The sequence below is a fragment of the Mesitornis unicolor genome, unplaced genomic scaffold, assembly GCF_000695765.1.
Source record: "Mesitornis unicolor isolate BGI_N332 unplaced genomic scaffold, ASM69576v1 scaffold9603, whole genome shotgun sequence".
Taxonomy (NCBI): domain Eukaryota; kingdom Metazoa; phylum Chordata; class Aves; order Mesitornithiformes; family Mesitornithidae; genus Mesitornis; species Mesitornis unicolor.
The window spans coordinates 56,025-72,742 of NW_010172565.1; the positions used below are offsets into that span (position 1 = coordinate 56,025).

The window sequence follows — 16,718 nt, forward strand, 5'->3', positions numbered from 1 at the left end:
GGGTTCCCAGCCAGTAAATTAGGGGCAGTTGCTGCGGCTCTGACAGCAGAACAGAGCGCATTGTGAGAGCAGGGACAGCGCCGGCCCTTGAGGGATGAAATAGGAGCCTGTAATTTCTCAGGGCTGTTGTGACATCTTTGCACAAGCGTGTGATTGAGTCACATTTGCTTTATCAGCAGAATCCTTGTTTGCCTGGGTGCGCCCTCCCCCTCCGCCTGCTCCTGCCAGGCTGGGGGTGGGGGCCGAGCTCCCCCTGGGCTCACCGCTGCCTTTCCCCCCTCGCCAAGGGGCTCTTCACACTTTCCGTCTGTCACACTCATGCTTCCTCCTTTTGCCTTTTCCACCCACTGCCCTGCTGAGGGGCGCTCGGGGGCTGCCCCATGCGTTTGGGAGATGCAAACCAAGAAAAGCCCCATAGGTGGAATGTCCTCCGTTGGTGGTGGGGGTCTGCGCAGGGCAGGAAGCCAGGGGGGCTGGTGTGCCAGCAGCACGGCGGCTGGAGGAAGAGGCGTTCGCAAGCGTTTCCTCCGCTGACACAGGCGGCTGGCGGGTAGAGCAGCTTCTGGAAAATTCCTCATTTTGAGTCCTTCCCCCTTGGAGATGGGAATAGCCCCTGCAGGCTTCCGGCTCTGCCAGCCGCTCTGGGAGTGGGCTGCGCTTTGACGGGGGTCCTGAGAGGCTGAGATGGGGTTTTAAAGCAAAAAAAAAGACAAAATTATTCCCCATGCCAGTGCTGAGCATGCTTGGTCAGCCCCGGTGTGAGGTCTGTGCCTCTCCTGCGTGTCCATGGCTGCAGCAGGGCTCCCCCCATCCACGCTGGCTCTGAAGCTTCAGGCAAAAGCATCCTATTTCTGGTGTGGGTCCTGCAGTGGGGGTCACCAGACCTCTGGGCATCTTGGCTCTAGGAAGTGATGGGGTGGGTTAGGGGTATCTCCCAAAGGGTACCCCGTGGTGCTTTAAGCTGGGCTGCCAAAAAAATGGGAATGTTGGTGAGCCCATGGTCACTCATGCAGGTTGCCTGGGGAGAGACCCCCAAACACCATACAGCATTTAGCAGCCTGAGCCCATGGCTGTGACCATGTGGTTGTCTTTCTACTTGGTGCTGGAGAGATCTGATGTTATCAGCAAAGGTGCATCCAGAGGAGAAAACAGGATAGTGAAGGAGAATGGATGTTGGAACTGCAGGGACAGAGGTGTCCGAGCTCTGCCGCATGGCATAGGAGTGGGGTGGGTACCACTTTGGAAAGCCCAAATCCTATCTCATGGCCCGGCATTGTGATGCTCCTTCATCTTCTGGGAGGAGAGCAGACATTTCCCTGAGCACAAAGCCTGCTGCATTTCCTCCAGCCAAGGGAACGTCCTGGAAGGGGACGATGCTGGTCTCGAAGCCCTCAAAGGCACCTCTGCTCCTGACTGGATTTGACGGCGGCCATGCCAAGCAGTGTTGCTGGCTGGTTTCGGCTGGGGGCGAGAAGCTGTGTGGCTTTGAGATTTTAGTTTGGTTGAAGTGAAACCCAGTGGGAGGAGGAACCCACCAGGAGCAGAGAGCAGCCAAAACCAAGTTTCTCACCATCCCGGAGCGGCACAAAGCGCCACGACGGCGCCTGACATTTCTTGGGGGAAAGTGTTGAGTAAAGCTGAGGAAACTCTCCCAAACCTTGGAGCAGGTTCCCAAAGAGAAACTGCACATGGTGCACATGACCTGCAAAAAGAGACATTTCCATGGGTTGTCTCCTGTGCAGACATTGGCGGGGTATGAAGGGAATGTTCTCGGGTTTGTCTTTGTGCTCAAATTTAGAAATGTAAAAAGAAAAAACAATTCAGGTTACTTTGGGGTGAAATCACAGATACTCAGGACCAACATGCTTGATTACACTGTGATCCCGTTTGCACATGGCTGTGGGATGTGTGTGGCAGCAATGCTCCAAAGGGACATATGGATAACATAGGGCTGCATCTCCTAACCTCATGGGGTGTCCGCTCCCAGGGATGTGCCTGGCTCCTGGGTGGTTTCAGGGGCTCGGTTGCCTCTCCTCACTGGGTGAAGTGCTACAAAGGCAGTTTAATGTGCTTGGGCTACAAGGTGATGTTTGTTTCTTGAACCCATGGGTGGTTTTTTAGGCTGCACTGTCCAGGCCATCTCCCTGAGCTTGCCCAAGTCAGGCACTGCCAGGTCCACAGCAAAGGGAAGAGGCAATTTTCTTGCTCCATTCTCACTTCTCAGCTGTGCTGGTGTGAATTGAGAGCAAACTTACTCAAGATTGTAGGCCAGGGGCTATTTAAATTTGTCCGCTGTAAATATTCTCTCTGTTCACTGAAGTTTTTGATCAGGGACAAAAGTGAGGACCTGACCTCTTGTGGTCATTGTATTCCCATGGCAATTTCCACCGGAAAACTACGGTCAAACCCAGATTTGCTGCTTGCCGGTGGCTCTCAGCATCCCCTTTTGTAGGTGGGTGTGGGCTGTTTGCCACCAGTGCCTTGGTTTGCTGTACTGGTTGCACTGGGGAAGGCGAAAGGAGGAGAGGTGGAAACCTCCATGATTTGAGGTTCCTTGGATGGGAAGCACGGGAAGAGATTTCCATACTGCTTTTGAGGAATGAGAACCAATGGAGAGGTATTTTCACTACCAGGTTTATTTAGGGAAACTCACTTCCCGCAGCAGCACCAAAAGAAGGAACAGTGCTCTTGGTGCCGCATTTTGTGAAAATTCACGCGTATTTGGGTGTCAGAGTTTTGAACCTGGTCAACGCTAAAGTGGCACTTGAGAGCAGAGGAGAAGGACGACATTTCCAGGAGTCTGATCTCAGCTGCTGGTCCCAGTCCCCTCCAAACGTGGCCCCACGGCACTGCAAAGCCCTAACACCAAGGACTGACTTGAGGAAGGGAGTGGCAAACCAAATTTAGAATTTCCTGCTGTTTAATACTCAGAATTGATCTGCTCTCTGATTAAGGAGGAAGAGGTGCTGAGAGAAAAAAGAAAAGCGGAAGTGTGGGGGCGCGGGTGGCTTTCCAAATCTCGGCTGGCGTCAGGGCTGAGTGCATGGGTGCTTGCACCGTGACGGCTCCCTGGAGCAGTGGAGTGCCCGCAGACCCCTCCGATCCCACCTAATGGGCTGTGGGGTTGTGCAACCCTCCTTGGCTGCACAGAAGTGTGGGTCTGGGAGTCTGTTTGTGCCTTGAGGTATTTTTTAACTTCCCCTCTCTCTGAAGCAGACTGCCGAGCCTCCGAGTTGCTGAGTAAACTCCCTGGATATGCGAGAAAAGGTTTTCCAGCCGAGCTAGGTCACTGTAGTTTTACTGGCAAAGCCTCTTAAGCATAAATGAAGATTATACTGGTGAAAGCTTATGCTGGTACAGTTTATTCTGGTACAAATGAGCTATCCTGGGGGGGAAGGGGGAAGAAAAAAGCACCTCTGTGGTGTTGTAATTGTTTCTGCTCTGGGACATTTTGTGGTCGAGAAACGTTAAAATCACAACCCTTCTTGACATGCCGTATCAGCAAAAGCTGTTAGGGGCTGTGGGGCTGCTGCAGACATACCTCGGCCGAGCAGCAGCACTGGGTGACAAAATGGGACAGGGAAGTATTGCGAGGGCTGGTGGCACAGTCGGATGCTTTTGGCAACCGCAGCTCCCACGGGTGTAACCTGCCCTTCTGGGCCCCAGCCAGACGTGGTTATTTGCTGGTCCAAACTGGAGGCTTATGGTGTTGGCCCCAAGAATGGCACGGGGATGGAAAATAGCAGTGAAACTGCCTGGGGACATGTGGTGCTTGTGTGCACTGGGCTGGGTGTCTGATGCAGCCTCATGAGAATGGGGACAAATGTTTTATGAAAATCTTTTCTTCCCTTATTGAAAATTAATAATAGTAAATAGCCAGGATCTGTTCCCAGCTTTGGCTCCAGTTTCCCATGTCACCTTGGTGAAGGTCACAGCACCCTGTGCCCTGCTGATGCCATCAGTGTCTGCGAGCAGGGCTGCAGCCTCCTCGGGGACATTGCTCTCCCCGTGCCTCAGTTTCCCACCTGTGAAGCAGGGATGATGGCACCCAAAAGAGACCTTGCCAAGCCAGGTGTCTGCGGAGGGAAAAGGCAGTGTGCCAGAAAAACAAGACTCCTTAACTTGAAGCCAGCTCAAACCCTGCTGGCTCTGGTCTCCTTGTGATGGTTTCAGTGGAGGAGAGCTGAGAGCACGCACCTGGCTCCAGCCCCACTGCTTGAGATGGATCATGTGGCCCTGCCCTAAGTGTCTTATTCTTGAGGAAGAATTCCCATCCAAATTTTGTTGCGGCTCGCGTGTTCGTCATTTAGAGAAAGAAAAAGAGCTTCATTGCAAATTCTTCAGCTGCTGAAGAGCTCTCGTTTCTGATCTCACAACTGCCATGGGGCATCTTGTAAGATATATAGAGGTCGTTGTGTTTAAACAAAGGACACACAGAGAAAATAGCTGCAATTTATGGGTGCGGCAAGAGGGGAAATGCTTTGAGAACTACTTTTTTTTTTTTAACTTAGAAACAGGCACAGAGTTTATTTTGGTCAAGAGATAGTCACACACCATGGCTTTAAATGGCAAAACTACGCAAGAAGATGGATAGTCTCACACTGCTTGAACTGAAAATGCATTTAGGAAAATACCTATCCCATTTGCGAGTATCCATCCCAAGTGGTATCCATCAGTTTGGGGATTTATTTGTTTCTATTAAATGCATTTATTCATTCTAGGCTTTTTTCCTTTGTAAGTGTATTTTTGCTCTGAAGGAGTTCAGGTCTGGTTCAGACCTCAGAGCGTTTGGCCAAGGGTTTTGGGTGAATACACACCCAAACTTGTGTCCGTGCCTACATGTACCTCTCACTGACCCGCCTGTTTGATACAGGGTTACTCCTCCTCTCGCCTGCTTTCCTTTTTCTTGTTGTTGCTTGAATTATTTTCTCCAGCCCAGCCCTACAACACACACCCAGTTCCTCACTGGGTGCCGGGATCGTGTCTGTGGGGAAAGCAAAGCATGTAACTGGGCTGGGTGAATGGAGCTGGTTCGGAAGCACCCAAGGATGGGGAGCACCTGTGGTACCCAGGGGCTGGGTATTTTGGGAGAGATGCTGGCCCTGCACATGCTTTGCTTTCTGAAGTGCTTGAGTAGGCATGGGCCGGTGGCCAGTAACCTGCCTGTGACCTCTCCTGCCTTAAATATTCAGGATCTTTGAAAAGGAAAGACTGTGTTTCACTGCCTTCCCTTCACAGGCAGGTCAAGTGCCTGTTTCCCTTGGCCAGGAGATCCCGTGCATCCCTGGAAGGTCACCATCCGTCTCCCTGGCCAGCGGGTGTTTCTAGGGGTCCTTCAGAGAACGGTGGGCTGTGACCACCTACCCAGACACTGGGGTGCTGCAGAATGAGCTCCTGCCTTTGTCCCCAGACCCGTGATGGTGACAGGGGCACAGCCCACATCTCAGCTCCCCATCCCAGCCCCTTAAAGATACCAAAAAGCAGAGAGCCGGGAAGCATGGTCCCGCTGTGCTAAACCCCAGGAGCAGACCCCGAAGCCCCAAGGAATGTCCCGGAGTTCCTGTTGTGCCGCACGCGCATCACTCAGCCACGGGTGATGTGGTGGCCAGTGGTTGTTTTGTATCAACATCCTGCGGGAGCCAATGTGAGGCCATGTCCCCAGGGACAGGGATGCTTGCATCTGCCGCGGCCGCAGAGAAGCCTGCTCAGGCTTGTTTGGTGGCATCTGGCTGGAGCACAGGGTTTGGGCACCCCATATGGGACAGGACACCAGTGCAGTAGGAGCTGGCAGTGAGATGCTGAGTGGGATGCAGGGTGCAGTGGTGGGGTTTTGGGTGGGATGCGAGGTGCAGTGGTGGGATGCTGGATGCAGTGATGGGACTCTGGATGCAGCAGTGGGATGCTGGGAGCAGTACTGGGATTCCAGGAGCAGCGATGGGATGCTGGAAGCAGCAGTGGGACTCAGTGCAGCAGTGGGATGGACGGCATTGCGAGAGGAGCATCCCTGCCTTGCTGGGCCTTTTCTTCCCCATACTGGGGTTTCCCCACTGGGATCGATGATCTCCAGGGCAGATTGCTGGAGCTGGGCTTGCTGTGGGGTCAGGAAGCACATTTCCCACTCTGTAATGCTCATATGCTAATTGCTCCATAATACTGGAGAGGCAGCTGACCCCAAGCAGGTGACTGAAGACAACATTTCCCAGAATTTAGTTAACTTTGGGGCCTGCAGCCAGAAGCAGTGGCTTCCAGACCCTCCCATGAACAGCTCCTGGCCAAGCAGCCATGCCAGTGCCTCCTCTTCCAGGCTCGTGTTTGCTGGTTTGAACTGGGGCTCCTGGTGGGTGTCAGAGCAAGCGATGGTGATGCCATGGGGCCCCTGCCTGCGTTGCTCATCCGCCCCTGCTGCCTTCCGGGCGCCACGAGCCAGCCCCTTCCTCGCGTGGGATTGTTTTGCAAGCGGCATGACAGGATGAGGAGGAAATGTGCCAGGAATGGCTCCATGTCTCCTCTGGGGAGAATCGGAGTCTATTTTTAAGCACCCCCTTCCCGCCCCCTCTCTCCTTCCTCCTGCTCCCCCGGGACCGCAGAGCTGCTGAGGGGCAGGCAGATGCCGAAAGCTGCCCCCGCTCCCCCCGCAGTGGGCAGGCATGTTCCTCCTTGCCGACGCACGATGATTTCCCCATGGCATGCTTGTGCCCTGACAGACGCACAAACCACACGTGCGGACACACAAACTTGCGCTCGTCCCCCAAAACTGCCCTCCCCAGCACCCCAGCGTGTGGGTCCTGCCATGCACGCAGCCTGTCTTAGCGCGTGGCCCTGCAATGCTGCGATAAATCTGAATTATTGTGTTGTGAGGAGGGCATCGGTGGGGTCGCTGCTCGTGCATCAGCTGGAGCAGCGATGCTGCCCGCATGGGGTGCAGCGATGTGGAGGAGGGCAGTGGCAACAGGCTCACGAGGTGGAAACGCTCTGAACACCTGCATAGGTCCTCCAGCAGAAGGTGGTTTTGAAAGGTGGAGGATGCGTGGGGAATTTCGGGGGCAAGTTGAAAAGGCCCCTGCTCAGGGCTTGCTGTGGCCATGTCAGAGCCAGTCGTGGATGGGACACTCAGCCCTGTTTCTCTCTTTCCTCTCTTGCAGATTTCTCCAGCCAAGTCAATTCCACGTCCCTGAACTCACCCACGAGCCGGGGGCCCATGGCCACCCCATCCCTCCACCCGTCCATCGGGCCGGGCATCGGCTCCTCGCTGGGCTCCCCGGGCCAGCTCCACTCACCCATCAGCACCCTGAGCTCGCCCATCAACGGCATGGGACCTCCGTTCTCCGTCATCAGCTCCCCTATGGGCCCACACTCAATGTCCGTCCCCTCCACCCCCAGCCTGGGATTCGGCACCAGCAGCCCGCAGGTAAGGAAGGGTGACCTATGCTTCTTGCCCAAGCAGTCCTGTGCCCTCCTGGGAACTGGCACGTACCCTCTGGGGCCAGCCCAAGTGCCGAGGGGTCCCCTGCCCGCTGCCCCCTTCTCCTTACAGGAGAAGGACCAGCGTTTGCTGGCTGGAGATTAAGATTATGTAAAAAACCTCCGTCTAGCTACAGAGAGATAAGCTCTTCTTAAAAATAGCAAGATCGGGGCACGCTGACCAGCCCCTGCCACCTGTTGCTGGCTGCTCGCAGGGTATATGTTTAGTAAAAGGGCAGATTAAGGAATTGGCCACCACCTGCCACTCGCTGCGGGTTTATTTATTCCAGGCCCTCTCTGGGAGTTAAGCACCTGCCGGCACCTTTATTTTTAAATATTGGCCTGATTTATTTCCAGAGATAACAGGTCTTTCTGCTGGGGGCTGTGCTGAGTCCCGTCCCCTGGGACCCCCAGGCAACTTCCCCAGGATGCAGAATCCCTGGAGAGGTGGCAGCTTCATTTGCCTTTTGATAGGTTTCTCCTGTGCAGATATGTGGGAGAAGCCCGTCTATCTCCTATAGATGTGTGGGGATCTGCACCCTGGTGTGGCTGGGTCCATCCGAGTCGCGGTCCCTGGTGCTGGAGATGGAGAGGAGTGGAAAAGCCACTTCCTGTCCCATGGCTGAGGGAAGGGGAACTGAAACAGTGCCTGGGAATGGGCGGCCAGAACAAAATTAGCAGCAAGAGCGCCGAGATGGTGGGGAAGGAGTGGAAAGAAGGGATGTGAAGCAACGCAGGGGTGACCCGCAAGCTGGGGAGGGAATGGGGAAGGGGCAGTACGCCCCCAGCATCAATTATAAGATGCGGTTTGCTTTAGGGACCGGCGAGCCAGGGGAACTGAAATAAAACGCAGCCACAGGGCAGAAAGGGGAATTGAGAGCGTGGTCAGATGGTGACGGGGAGTGAGACGGCAGCGCGGCGGCTCCAGCCCTCTTGGCGCGGTGCGAGCGCCCGTCCTTTGCTCAGGGACTTGTCTTAAGTGGTTTTCCTAGCGGTGACAGTTAGGAGGTCTTCAGCCTAATGGCTCCTGCCATCTGTCCCCTGTCTGGGCGCATTAGGTCCCTGTCCCCATCTCCGTCCCTGCAGCAGGCAGAAGTGCCTACCTGGGCCTGCAGAGGAGGAGGAGGAGGAAGGTGCAGGGCTGATGCTTGGAGGGGAGCGTGGCCCCCCCGTGCCACTGCACCGGTCGGCAAAGCGCGGGGTGTAATGAGGCGTGTGGCCCCCGTCGCCGGGTGGGGATGGCACTGATGGAAGGTGGTTTGAATCAGATGGCAGATGCCACTTGCCATCAGGCCATGCCTCGTCGCCTCTGGAAAGCCAGCAGAGCAGAAGGGCACGGGGCGCGTGAGGTGTGGTGGGTCCCCTCCAACCGCAGCTCCTGTAGCACTGAAGTGAGAAGGAACTGGTGGGTTCGCAAAAGCTGGGGTGCAATCCCTCAACCATATGGTCTGGTGGATGTGAGGACCCAGCAACCCGTGGTACCAGCGCTGAGGGATGCTCGGAGCGCTCCCGACACCCTCGCATCAGCACCATGTGCTCTCTGGGACTTTTGCATGGCAACTCCAAAATCCAGGTGCAAAGCAGGGTGTTCTAGGACGAGGTCTCAGCATGCAGAGAGTCCCCAGACCCTCTCAAGGAGGGGATGCTGGTGCTGTGGCAGAGGTGTGCAGGGCCAGAGCTGGCTGGAAGCAGGGGGAGTTTGCAGTGGTGAACAAGGTCCCAGCTGGACCAGGAGGCTGGACCCAGCAGCTCTACTGCTCGCTGTGGTTTAACACGTATTTAAACCCTTTTACCTGAAGATTCTGGGAAAATAATAATTAAAAACAGCTGGATTTTCAGTAAGAGCCAAAAGAGAGGGACTTTCCCTGCACCTCGACCAGCAGCTGCCCCAGGCATCGCTGGCAGCAGCTCGGGGTGCCCCGGGGGTGAGCGGGGTGAGATCAGATGCAGGATTAGGCTTTTGCAGAGCCACTCTCTGCCTTTGCACAATGCTCTTTGTATGGGTGCCTGGGGGATTGGAGAAGGGTTGAGGTTTTTTTGGATGGGAGGAAGAACAAAGCTCTGCTTTCTGGAAGGGACAGGATTTGGTCCCCGGTGCAATGAACTGAGCAGGGATGGGAGAGGAGCCGAGCAGTCGTGGTGTCACTGGGGAAGCAGAGCACTGGTTCCTCCCTCATCCCTGCTTGCTCAGCTGGGGGTGTCCAGAAGTGCTGTGCCAAGGTGGGGGCCGCTGCCTCCTCCTCTGTCTGCTGCCTGCCTGCACGTGCTGCCCATTTCGCTCGGCGGAAGAGGGAAGGCGCGGGACAGGCGCCGGGGCGCTGTGGGAACCCCGGGGTGCACGTGGGGCCTCTGCTGAGGTTTTGGGCTGGCGCTGTGAGAGGAACCGATGACTTCCCCCATCCTGGCCCGGGGCTGACTCAGCTCCAGCCGAGGCGTCCTGCTGATGCATGGGGGGTGGTGGAACCCTCCCACCCTCCTGGGCAGGGCGCAGCGCTCACCCCATCGAGGGACCCGCTCATCCCTCCCCTCTCTGCTCTGTGGCAATGGGACTGAAGAGCTGCTGAAGCCCAGGAGCGTATTTCTTGGTGGCATTGAGTCCTGGCTGCCTTTGATTCATCATCAGCTGGCACAGGCAGGGCGGGAGAGGGAGGCAGATCCATCACATCTCTCCAGGGTGGGTTTACCTTGCTCTGTTCTGCAGTTATTAGTCATCTGCCTGCCAAATATTCCCCACCAGCCTGGAGACTTTAAAGCCAGAGGAATGACTGTGCTGCTTCTAATTGACAGATCACAAGCCCTGGGACTTCCCTGAATTAATTTGTGACAAGTGCAATTGCTGTTAGGGAAGAGAAACATAACAAACTGAAGCACAGATCCTGCATGTCCAACCTGGATTTAGAAGTTGGCAGGGATGGAGGATCTGTGACAGCCCCTGGCCGCCTGGTCCCCAGGACAGTCACAGTGCTCCCAGCCAGTGCCACATCCTGAGCTGACCCAGCCTGGCTCCCCCATCCAGTCCCAAACCTCCTTAAACCTGCCCTGGGCTGTGCAGGGTTGCTGTGAGCTCTTCTCATCAAAATGGGTCAGTCCTACATCTCCGTGCCTCAGTTTCTCTTTGTAGACAGCGGATAACATCCTTGCCCTGCTGCACAGGGCACTGTGGGAATCAGCCCAGGAATCTTTCACTCAATACCAGCGCTATGGGGCCATGCCAGCACCCAGCTTCCACCCAGTTCTTTGCTTTCTTCACTGGCTGCTGGGAACTGAGCTCACTGGGGAGGGAAGGAGAGGCATGCAGAGAGGCTGCTGCAAGGCTGGAGGTTGCAGAGAAGTATCCCACCCAAGCCAGCTCTGGAAAGCCAGGCCCCATTGCATCTGGGATCTATTTATTTACTGTGCAGCTTTCCTTTGGAGAGATAATGCTAAAAGAGTATCTGTAAATTGCAGAGCTAAACTGAGAGTGCCCTGGCCTTCATCATCCATCCGAGCGCTTGCTCCCAGCCAGCTGCTCTCCCACCAACCATCTCTGCAACTCCCTGCTCCGCATCCCGAGACAGCGCGAAGCAAGTGCCTGGCCATGGCTGAGTGTCTGTCAACACAGGAGGAACCCACCTTCCCCTTAAATCATGCAGAAGCATCCCTTGTAGGGCGAGTGGTGTCAGCCGTGTGTGGGTCCTAGTGGTGCACGGGGGACCAGCTGTGTCCCCTCTCCTTCCATCCCAGCGCGGGCAGCGAGGTCTGGTGGCATCTGGATTTTATGCCGGGGCAGCAAATGAGCGCTTGTGCCTTCAGTCTCTGGACTCGTGCTCAGATCCTCATGGTTCAGTTTTGGGTGTTTTAAGCAGTGCTTGTCCCTGGAAGCCTGGCCCTCCTGTCCCACATCCAAGCACACGGGCAAGCTTGGAGCAAAGCTTGGCCCCACACACCCCAGCTCCCCACTGAGCGCTGTGCTTCTGTCTCAACAGCTCAACTCGCCCATGAACCCCGTCAGCAGCTCAGAAGACATTAAGCCACCCCTGGGGCTCAATGGAGTTCTCAAAGTGCCAGCACATCCCTCAGGAACGATGGCCTCCTTCACCAAGCACATATGTGCCATCTGCGGGGACAGATCTTCAGGTAAGGCTGGTGCCTGCCCTGGGAGGATGCCCTTGGAGAGCCTGGGATGCCCTGGGAGAGTGCAGAGAGGGTTTGCACGGTTCTCAGTGTCCCTGCAGCACATGGCTCCTCTCCCGATGGAGAGTCCCTGCCTGCATCCTCAGAAGAGGGGACAGAAAGTCCCTTATTGACCAGCCTCCACCAGTCTGGTCTGGGGCAGGCTCTGACCCCAGCCAAGGAACCCCCAGGTCTGTGCTTAGTTGTGGGGATACATCCTCAGTCCATCCAAAGGCAAGGCATTAGTGAGCGTCCCTGTCTCTACCCATCCTTTGATCTGCAGAGGTCTTGTCATGTAGTGCCAGATAAGAAGATGTGTTTTACATGGAGTCTCTCAACTCATGGGAGATAAAGATGTGCTAATTCCCTTTATTCTCATGCTGTTTTAAAAATCCCTCTGTAAGTGCTGTGGTTTGTGAGGTCCTTGGGGACACCTCCTGAGCCTGTGGGGCTCCAGGGCTGAAAGAGGAGGTGTGGGTGCACGAGCAGAGCGTACTGAGTCATATGGGGAGTCCGGATGGGTTGCAGAGGTGCAGAGGGTCACCCCACATTTCACTGCTGTGCTGCCTCGCCCCAGTGTATGGCTAAGAAATGGCGAAGCCTTTTCCTGGATATAAGACATGTTATAGCTCATGGAGGGCATGCTGAATTTATAGAAGTCAAGGCAAGGCCAAGTCACTGCCCTTTAGCTCTTGCTTACAGCTCCGATAAACTTCTGGTTCCCCAAACACAGATGGGAGAGGCCCTGGGAAGAGCTGATGGTCTTTGTGGGGAATGAGAGCAAAGCAGGGACAACCAGGACACTCATGAGTCCTTTTAACCTGAATCACATCCACCCACAGGTAAACATTACGGGGTTTACAGCTGCGAGGGCTGCAAAGGCTTCTTCAAGCGCACGGTGCGGAAAGACCTCACCTACACCTGCCGTGACAACAAGGACTGCTTGATCGACAAGCGCCAGCGCAACCGCTGCCAGTACTGCCGCTACCAGAAGTGTCTTGCGATGGGGATGAAGCGAGAAGGTAAGAGAAGGCAGAGACAGCCTGGTCTCTGTACCCGTGGGTGCTGCAGGTCCCATTCCTGTTGGCAGCGTGGCAGCACCGTGGGCACCAGTGCCAGCACGAACCTCGCCAGGGGCTGCCTGTGCCAAGAATGTGCATTTCTCAATTATTTTTTTTTTCTGCGCCACAGCCAGGGCCTGTTATGGGCTTCAGACCAGTGTCCCAGAACGGTACCTGGATGATGGGTGGGTGCATGTTAGTAAAGGAGCCGGGGTCATTCGCTCGTGAGGTCATTTGGTGCCCTGGGACTTGCACTCCCCATTTCACACCGGTTTTGCACCAGCTGCCGTGTGTTGGGAGCAGCAATAGCAAATAACACCAAGCTCTTCCCTTTCCCCGCAGAGCCCTGTCAAGCCGAGGTGCGAAAGCTGCTGGGGTGCAATTCGGGTGACAGAATCTACCACCTGGCATAGCCCTTCCTTCTCTGTGCACCACGGGGTGTCACATCCCGGAGAACTGGTGCTGGTTAGGGGACATTGGCAAGATAAAGATCACATTTAATCCGCTGGTTGCTGCTGGGGAGGTGAGAGTGTGTCCCAGCTGCGCTGTGTGTAGAGCCCATCTCGGTCGCCTGGGACATGGAAAATCACTGAATTATCGTCCTTGTCAGAGCCCACTGCTTGGGCATTGGCACTGAGCACTGGCTGCTCCAACTCAGGAGCACTCCCTTGCAGTAGCAATACTGGATTTTTTTTTTCTCATTGAGAGAAAAAAGAAATTCAGTCTCGTAAAAAGATCTCCCTCCCCTTACTGGAATTTAAACTTAGGATCTAAAACTCCCTGGCAGTGCCTCTTTTAAATGCTCTTCTTAAATGCTGACTGTGTCTGTTTTAAACTGCTGGCAGAACAGGCTTTTACAAGCCACGATGTGAAAATGACCCCATGGTGCTGCTCAGTTCTCCACTGCCTTCTCCCCTTACATCTCCAGACCCACGCTTGCCTCCCTGACCGCCCGATAAACCCATCCCTCTGCCGAGCTGCTCCGGTTGCTCCAGCCCGGGCCTCTTTGAAGAGCACTTAGTCCTGTCTGGAGCATTGATTAAACCGAGTGTTGAGCAGCCTTTGCCACACTCAATTTGCAGGGTTACCTAAGGACCCTCGATGTGCAACATCTTCAAATGTCAAAGCCGTCTCTGCACAAGGTGTGGGGGGATTGGAGCGGGCTGGGAGGTGAGGTCCTGCCTTGGCTTAACCCTTCATTGCTCGAGAACAAAGCTTTTTTCTGGCCTCAGCAAGGATGGGTTGCGCAGGAGGTGGTGGCTCTGCCAGGCTTGGCTGTAGGCAGAAACCCAGTTGAGGAGAACATGTGGTTGGAGGGAGTGGAAGGAATGATAATGCATTGCTTTGGATAGGAACACAGTGACTGGGACCTCCAAGGAGTACCACCTTGGGATGCTCATGGCCCCTTCCCTCACCCAAAGCAATACCTGTCTGGTGGAGGTTTTCTTTGCTCCTTGGAGCCATTGCTATGGAGCAGTTGCAGGGTCTCCCAGCTCCCCATCCTCTGCCCTTTGCTTACCTCCTGGCTTTGTTGTCCTGTTTGCATCATTTCCAGCTTGGTGGGAAAAAGAAAACCTCTAGTCTTAGATGGAGAGATTGAGACATGCAGAAAATGCCTCTACAGATGAGTGGTGCAGTGCAGCATGGTGCTTCGTGTGCAAGGGGCTGGCATTGCTTTGCAGATGGGCAGAGCCATGGAGTGTGCTGGATCCCATGGGACATGCATGGCAGGAGGAGGAAATAGAGAGAGGAAATTTCCAGCCCTGGGAGACTCAGGTGACTGAAAAGAAGCCAAGAAATCTCCTGTGTGTTCAGGCAGCAGCAGCACTTGGTTCTCAGGGGAGAAATGCAGGTGTAGAGAGATGTGGAGCATCCCATTGCCCTGGCATTGCCTCCAGAGCCTTCCACCAGTGACTGGGGACTTGTTTGACTTTTGGATCTCTCGAACATCTCAGCCAGCGTCTGTAGGGAAGGGCAAATCAGCAGTGATGCTGTAACTCTAGCCTGCACTGACATCCTGTGATCGGGTACCTGCTCCATGCCTACCGGTAACCGTGATTGCATGGGCAGCACCACTAAAATTATAGGTCCATTAATTAATTTCTAAATGGTGGTGGAATTCCCAAGGGAGCGCACACAGTATGAGGACTCTATTAATTCATCTTGATTAACATTATCACAATGAATACCAAATGAATTCATAATGATCAGCCAATTATTTAAAAGTGTGACAGATGGGATCTTTGTAACTCTGGAAGTGCACTCAGACGGTGCTGGCTGATCTGATGCTGGCATTGCATGAGGAGAGCTTCAGAGAAGGACAAAAAGCTGATATGTCAGTAGTCTGTAGATGTTTGGGGTATAATCCAAAAAAATGGAATAACTCCCCTGGTCTCCAAATAAAGCTCTCTCTTGTTATGAACCCAAAAATTCACAGTGTCTCATGACAGGTTTGGAGATGTCCTAATGTTGTCCTTGACCTGAAAGTGAGAAGCTGGATCTTGCAAAGCTTTGGTTTCGAGCAGCTCTTGAGTTTCACGTGTGATATTCACCTGATTTGTCAAAAAAAAAGTCTGGTCATTGCATCCATCCCAGCTCACTGCTGTTGCCCATCCACTTTGCCAGCCAGGAACCTTATCCGTGTCCTTACACTGCCTCCCCATCACCTCTGTTTTGGGGAACAACTTTGGGCTAAATCCTGCATTGCTCATTCCTTTTGCCTAACTACTCACTTACTACATAGCTGGCTTTTTATCCTCTGGTGTAAAGTGTTGCATCTTTTAAGTAACAGAGCCAGGGTAATGGGACTCATTTCCCTAAAAAATATCTTGCTCTGGAGACCTAGTTTATAGCTACATAAAGGCAGAACAGAAAAAAAAAGGAAAGTATCTCTCCTGTAGCCCAGAGGTATTTGGATATCATACAAGTACAGTAAAAACCTCTAAAATACGTACTATAGTGCTGGTGAGCGAGTAATTTTTAATGGCATCCTGTGTGGAGGTGGGCAGTGCTGTGACCTGCGGAGAGATGCTGGGAAGAAGAGGGATGAGGGCCACATTCATACCCAAAAACCTGTGCCAGAAAGATAAAAGGGAAAGGCTTGCTTGCATAGCTAAGAAGTTGGCTTAAAGGAGTAAAAGCATCAGAACCTCTTGGATAGCTGATGGAGCTCTGGAAGGGTTTGATCCTGACGTGAGGTACTGCTGGAAGGATGGAGGATTGCTGCAGGGATATGAGGCTTTGCTTTTGGTCTTTAGGATCTTGGCTTAAAGGGGCGAAAGCCTGCAGAAGCAGAAGATTCCTTCCAGTGCCTGCATCTCTTCTTGCTGCTCCCTGTTAAAAACATTTAAGATAGATCCTGTTCACGCTGAACGAGCTTCATGGACTCTGAGGTATTGCTGCTATAATAAATAAGCAACTGGGAGCATTTTCCCCCTGTGAATTACTGCCAGCTGTGTGAGGCTTTGGTTTTTGTACTCTGTCTCCCACTAGTTACCAGATAGTCAACAAAATTAAGATTACCATCAGGGATCTTGACTAACGCAGGGATTATCACTGTGGGGGTGACTGTTTGTGTCCAGAGGCGTAACTCTCTCTGTGTGATCTGTTACTCATTAGGGTCTAAGGTGTCTGTGTATCAGAAGCCTTGTATTTTAAAGGGAAAAAGTGGAAGCTGCCTTTGAGTTAGGGAGGCAGAGGTCTTGTGAAGGGGTTGGAGTAAACACTGAGGGTCTTGGGATGAAGGGGTCTTGCATGCAATGCTGTTAGCTGGGGTTAACTTCAGGGATGAAGGGGATCATCGGAGACTACAAAATCCATGGCTTTGCAATGCAGCGCGCCGCTATCTCGAGGTCCTGGCCCCACCATTGCTGGCAACGCCGCCAGATCGCACAGCAAGCAGGAAATACCAGTGAGGAGCCCTTTCTCATGCTCCCGCCAGACGCCCTTGGACGGCTCACAGGGAGCAGGCATTGGGAACCGGCGCAGCCCGGCCCCGCTCCGTCTCCCGCCTCCCCTTTCTCCAGTGCTGCCTCTGGACATGAG

At 54.0% G+C, this 16,718-nt stretch overlaps 1 protein-coding gene across 1 annotated transcript in view; it reads left to right on the forward strand.

The window, feature by feature from the left end:
- Positions 1-7,146: 7,146 nt before the first annotated feature.
- The window catches only part of LOC104537526 (retinoic acid receptor RXR-alpha), a 34,566-nt gene continuing 24,994 nt past the window's right edge, over positions 7,147-16,718 (forward strand). Inside the window, exons 1-3 of the mRNA XM_010180430.1 lie at positions 7,147-7,408; positions 11,427-11,577; positions 12,456-12,635. Of these exons, the coding sequence (XP_010178732.1) occupies positions 7,199-7,408; positions 11,427-11,577; positions 12,456-12,635 (541 nt within the window). The 5' untranslated portion in view covers positions 7,147-7,198. The remainder of the gene's footprint in view (positions 7,409-11,426; positions 11,578-12,455; positions 12,636-16,718) is intronic.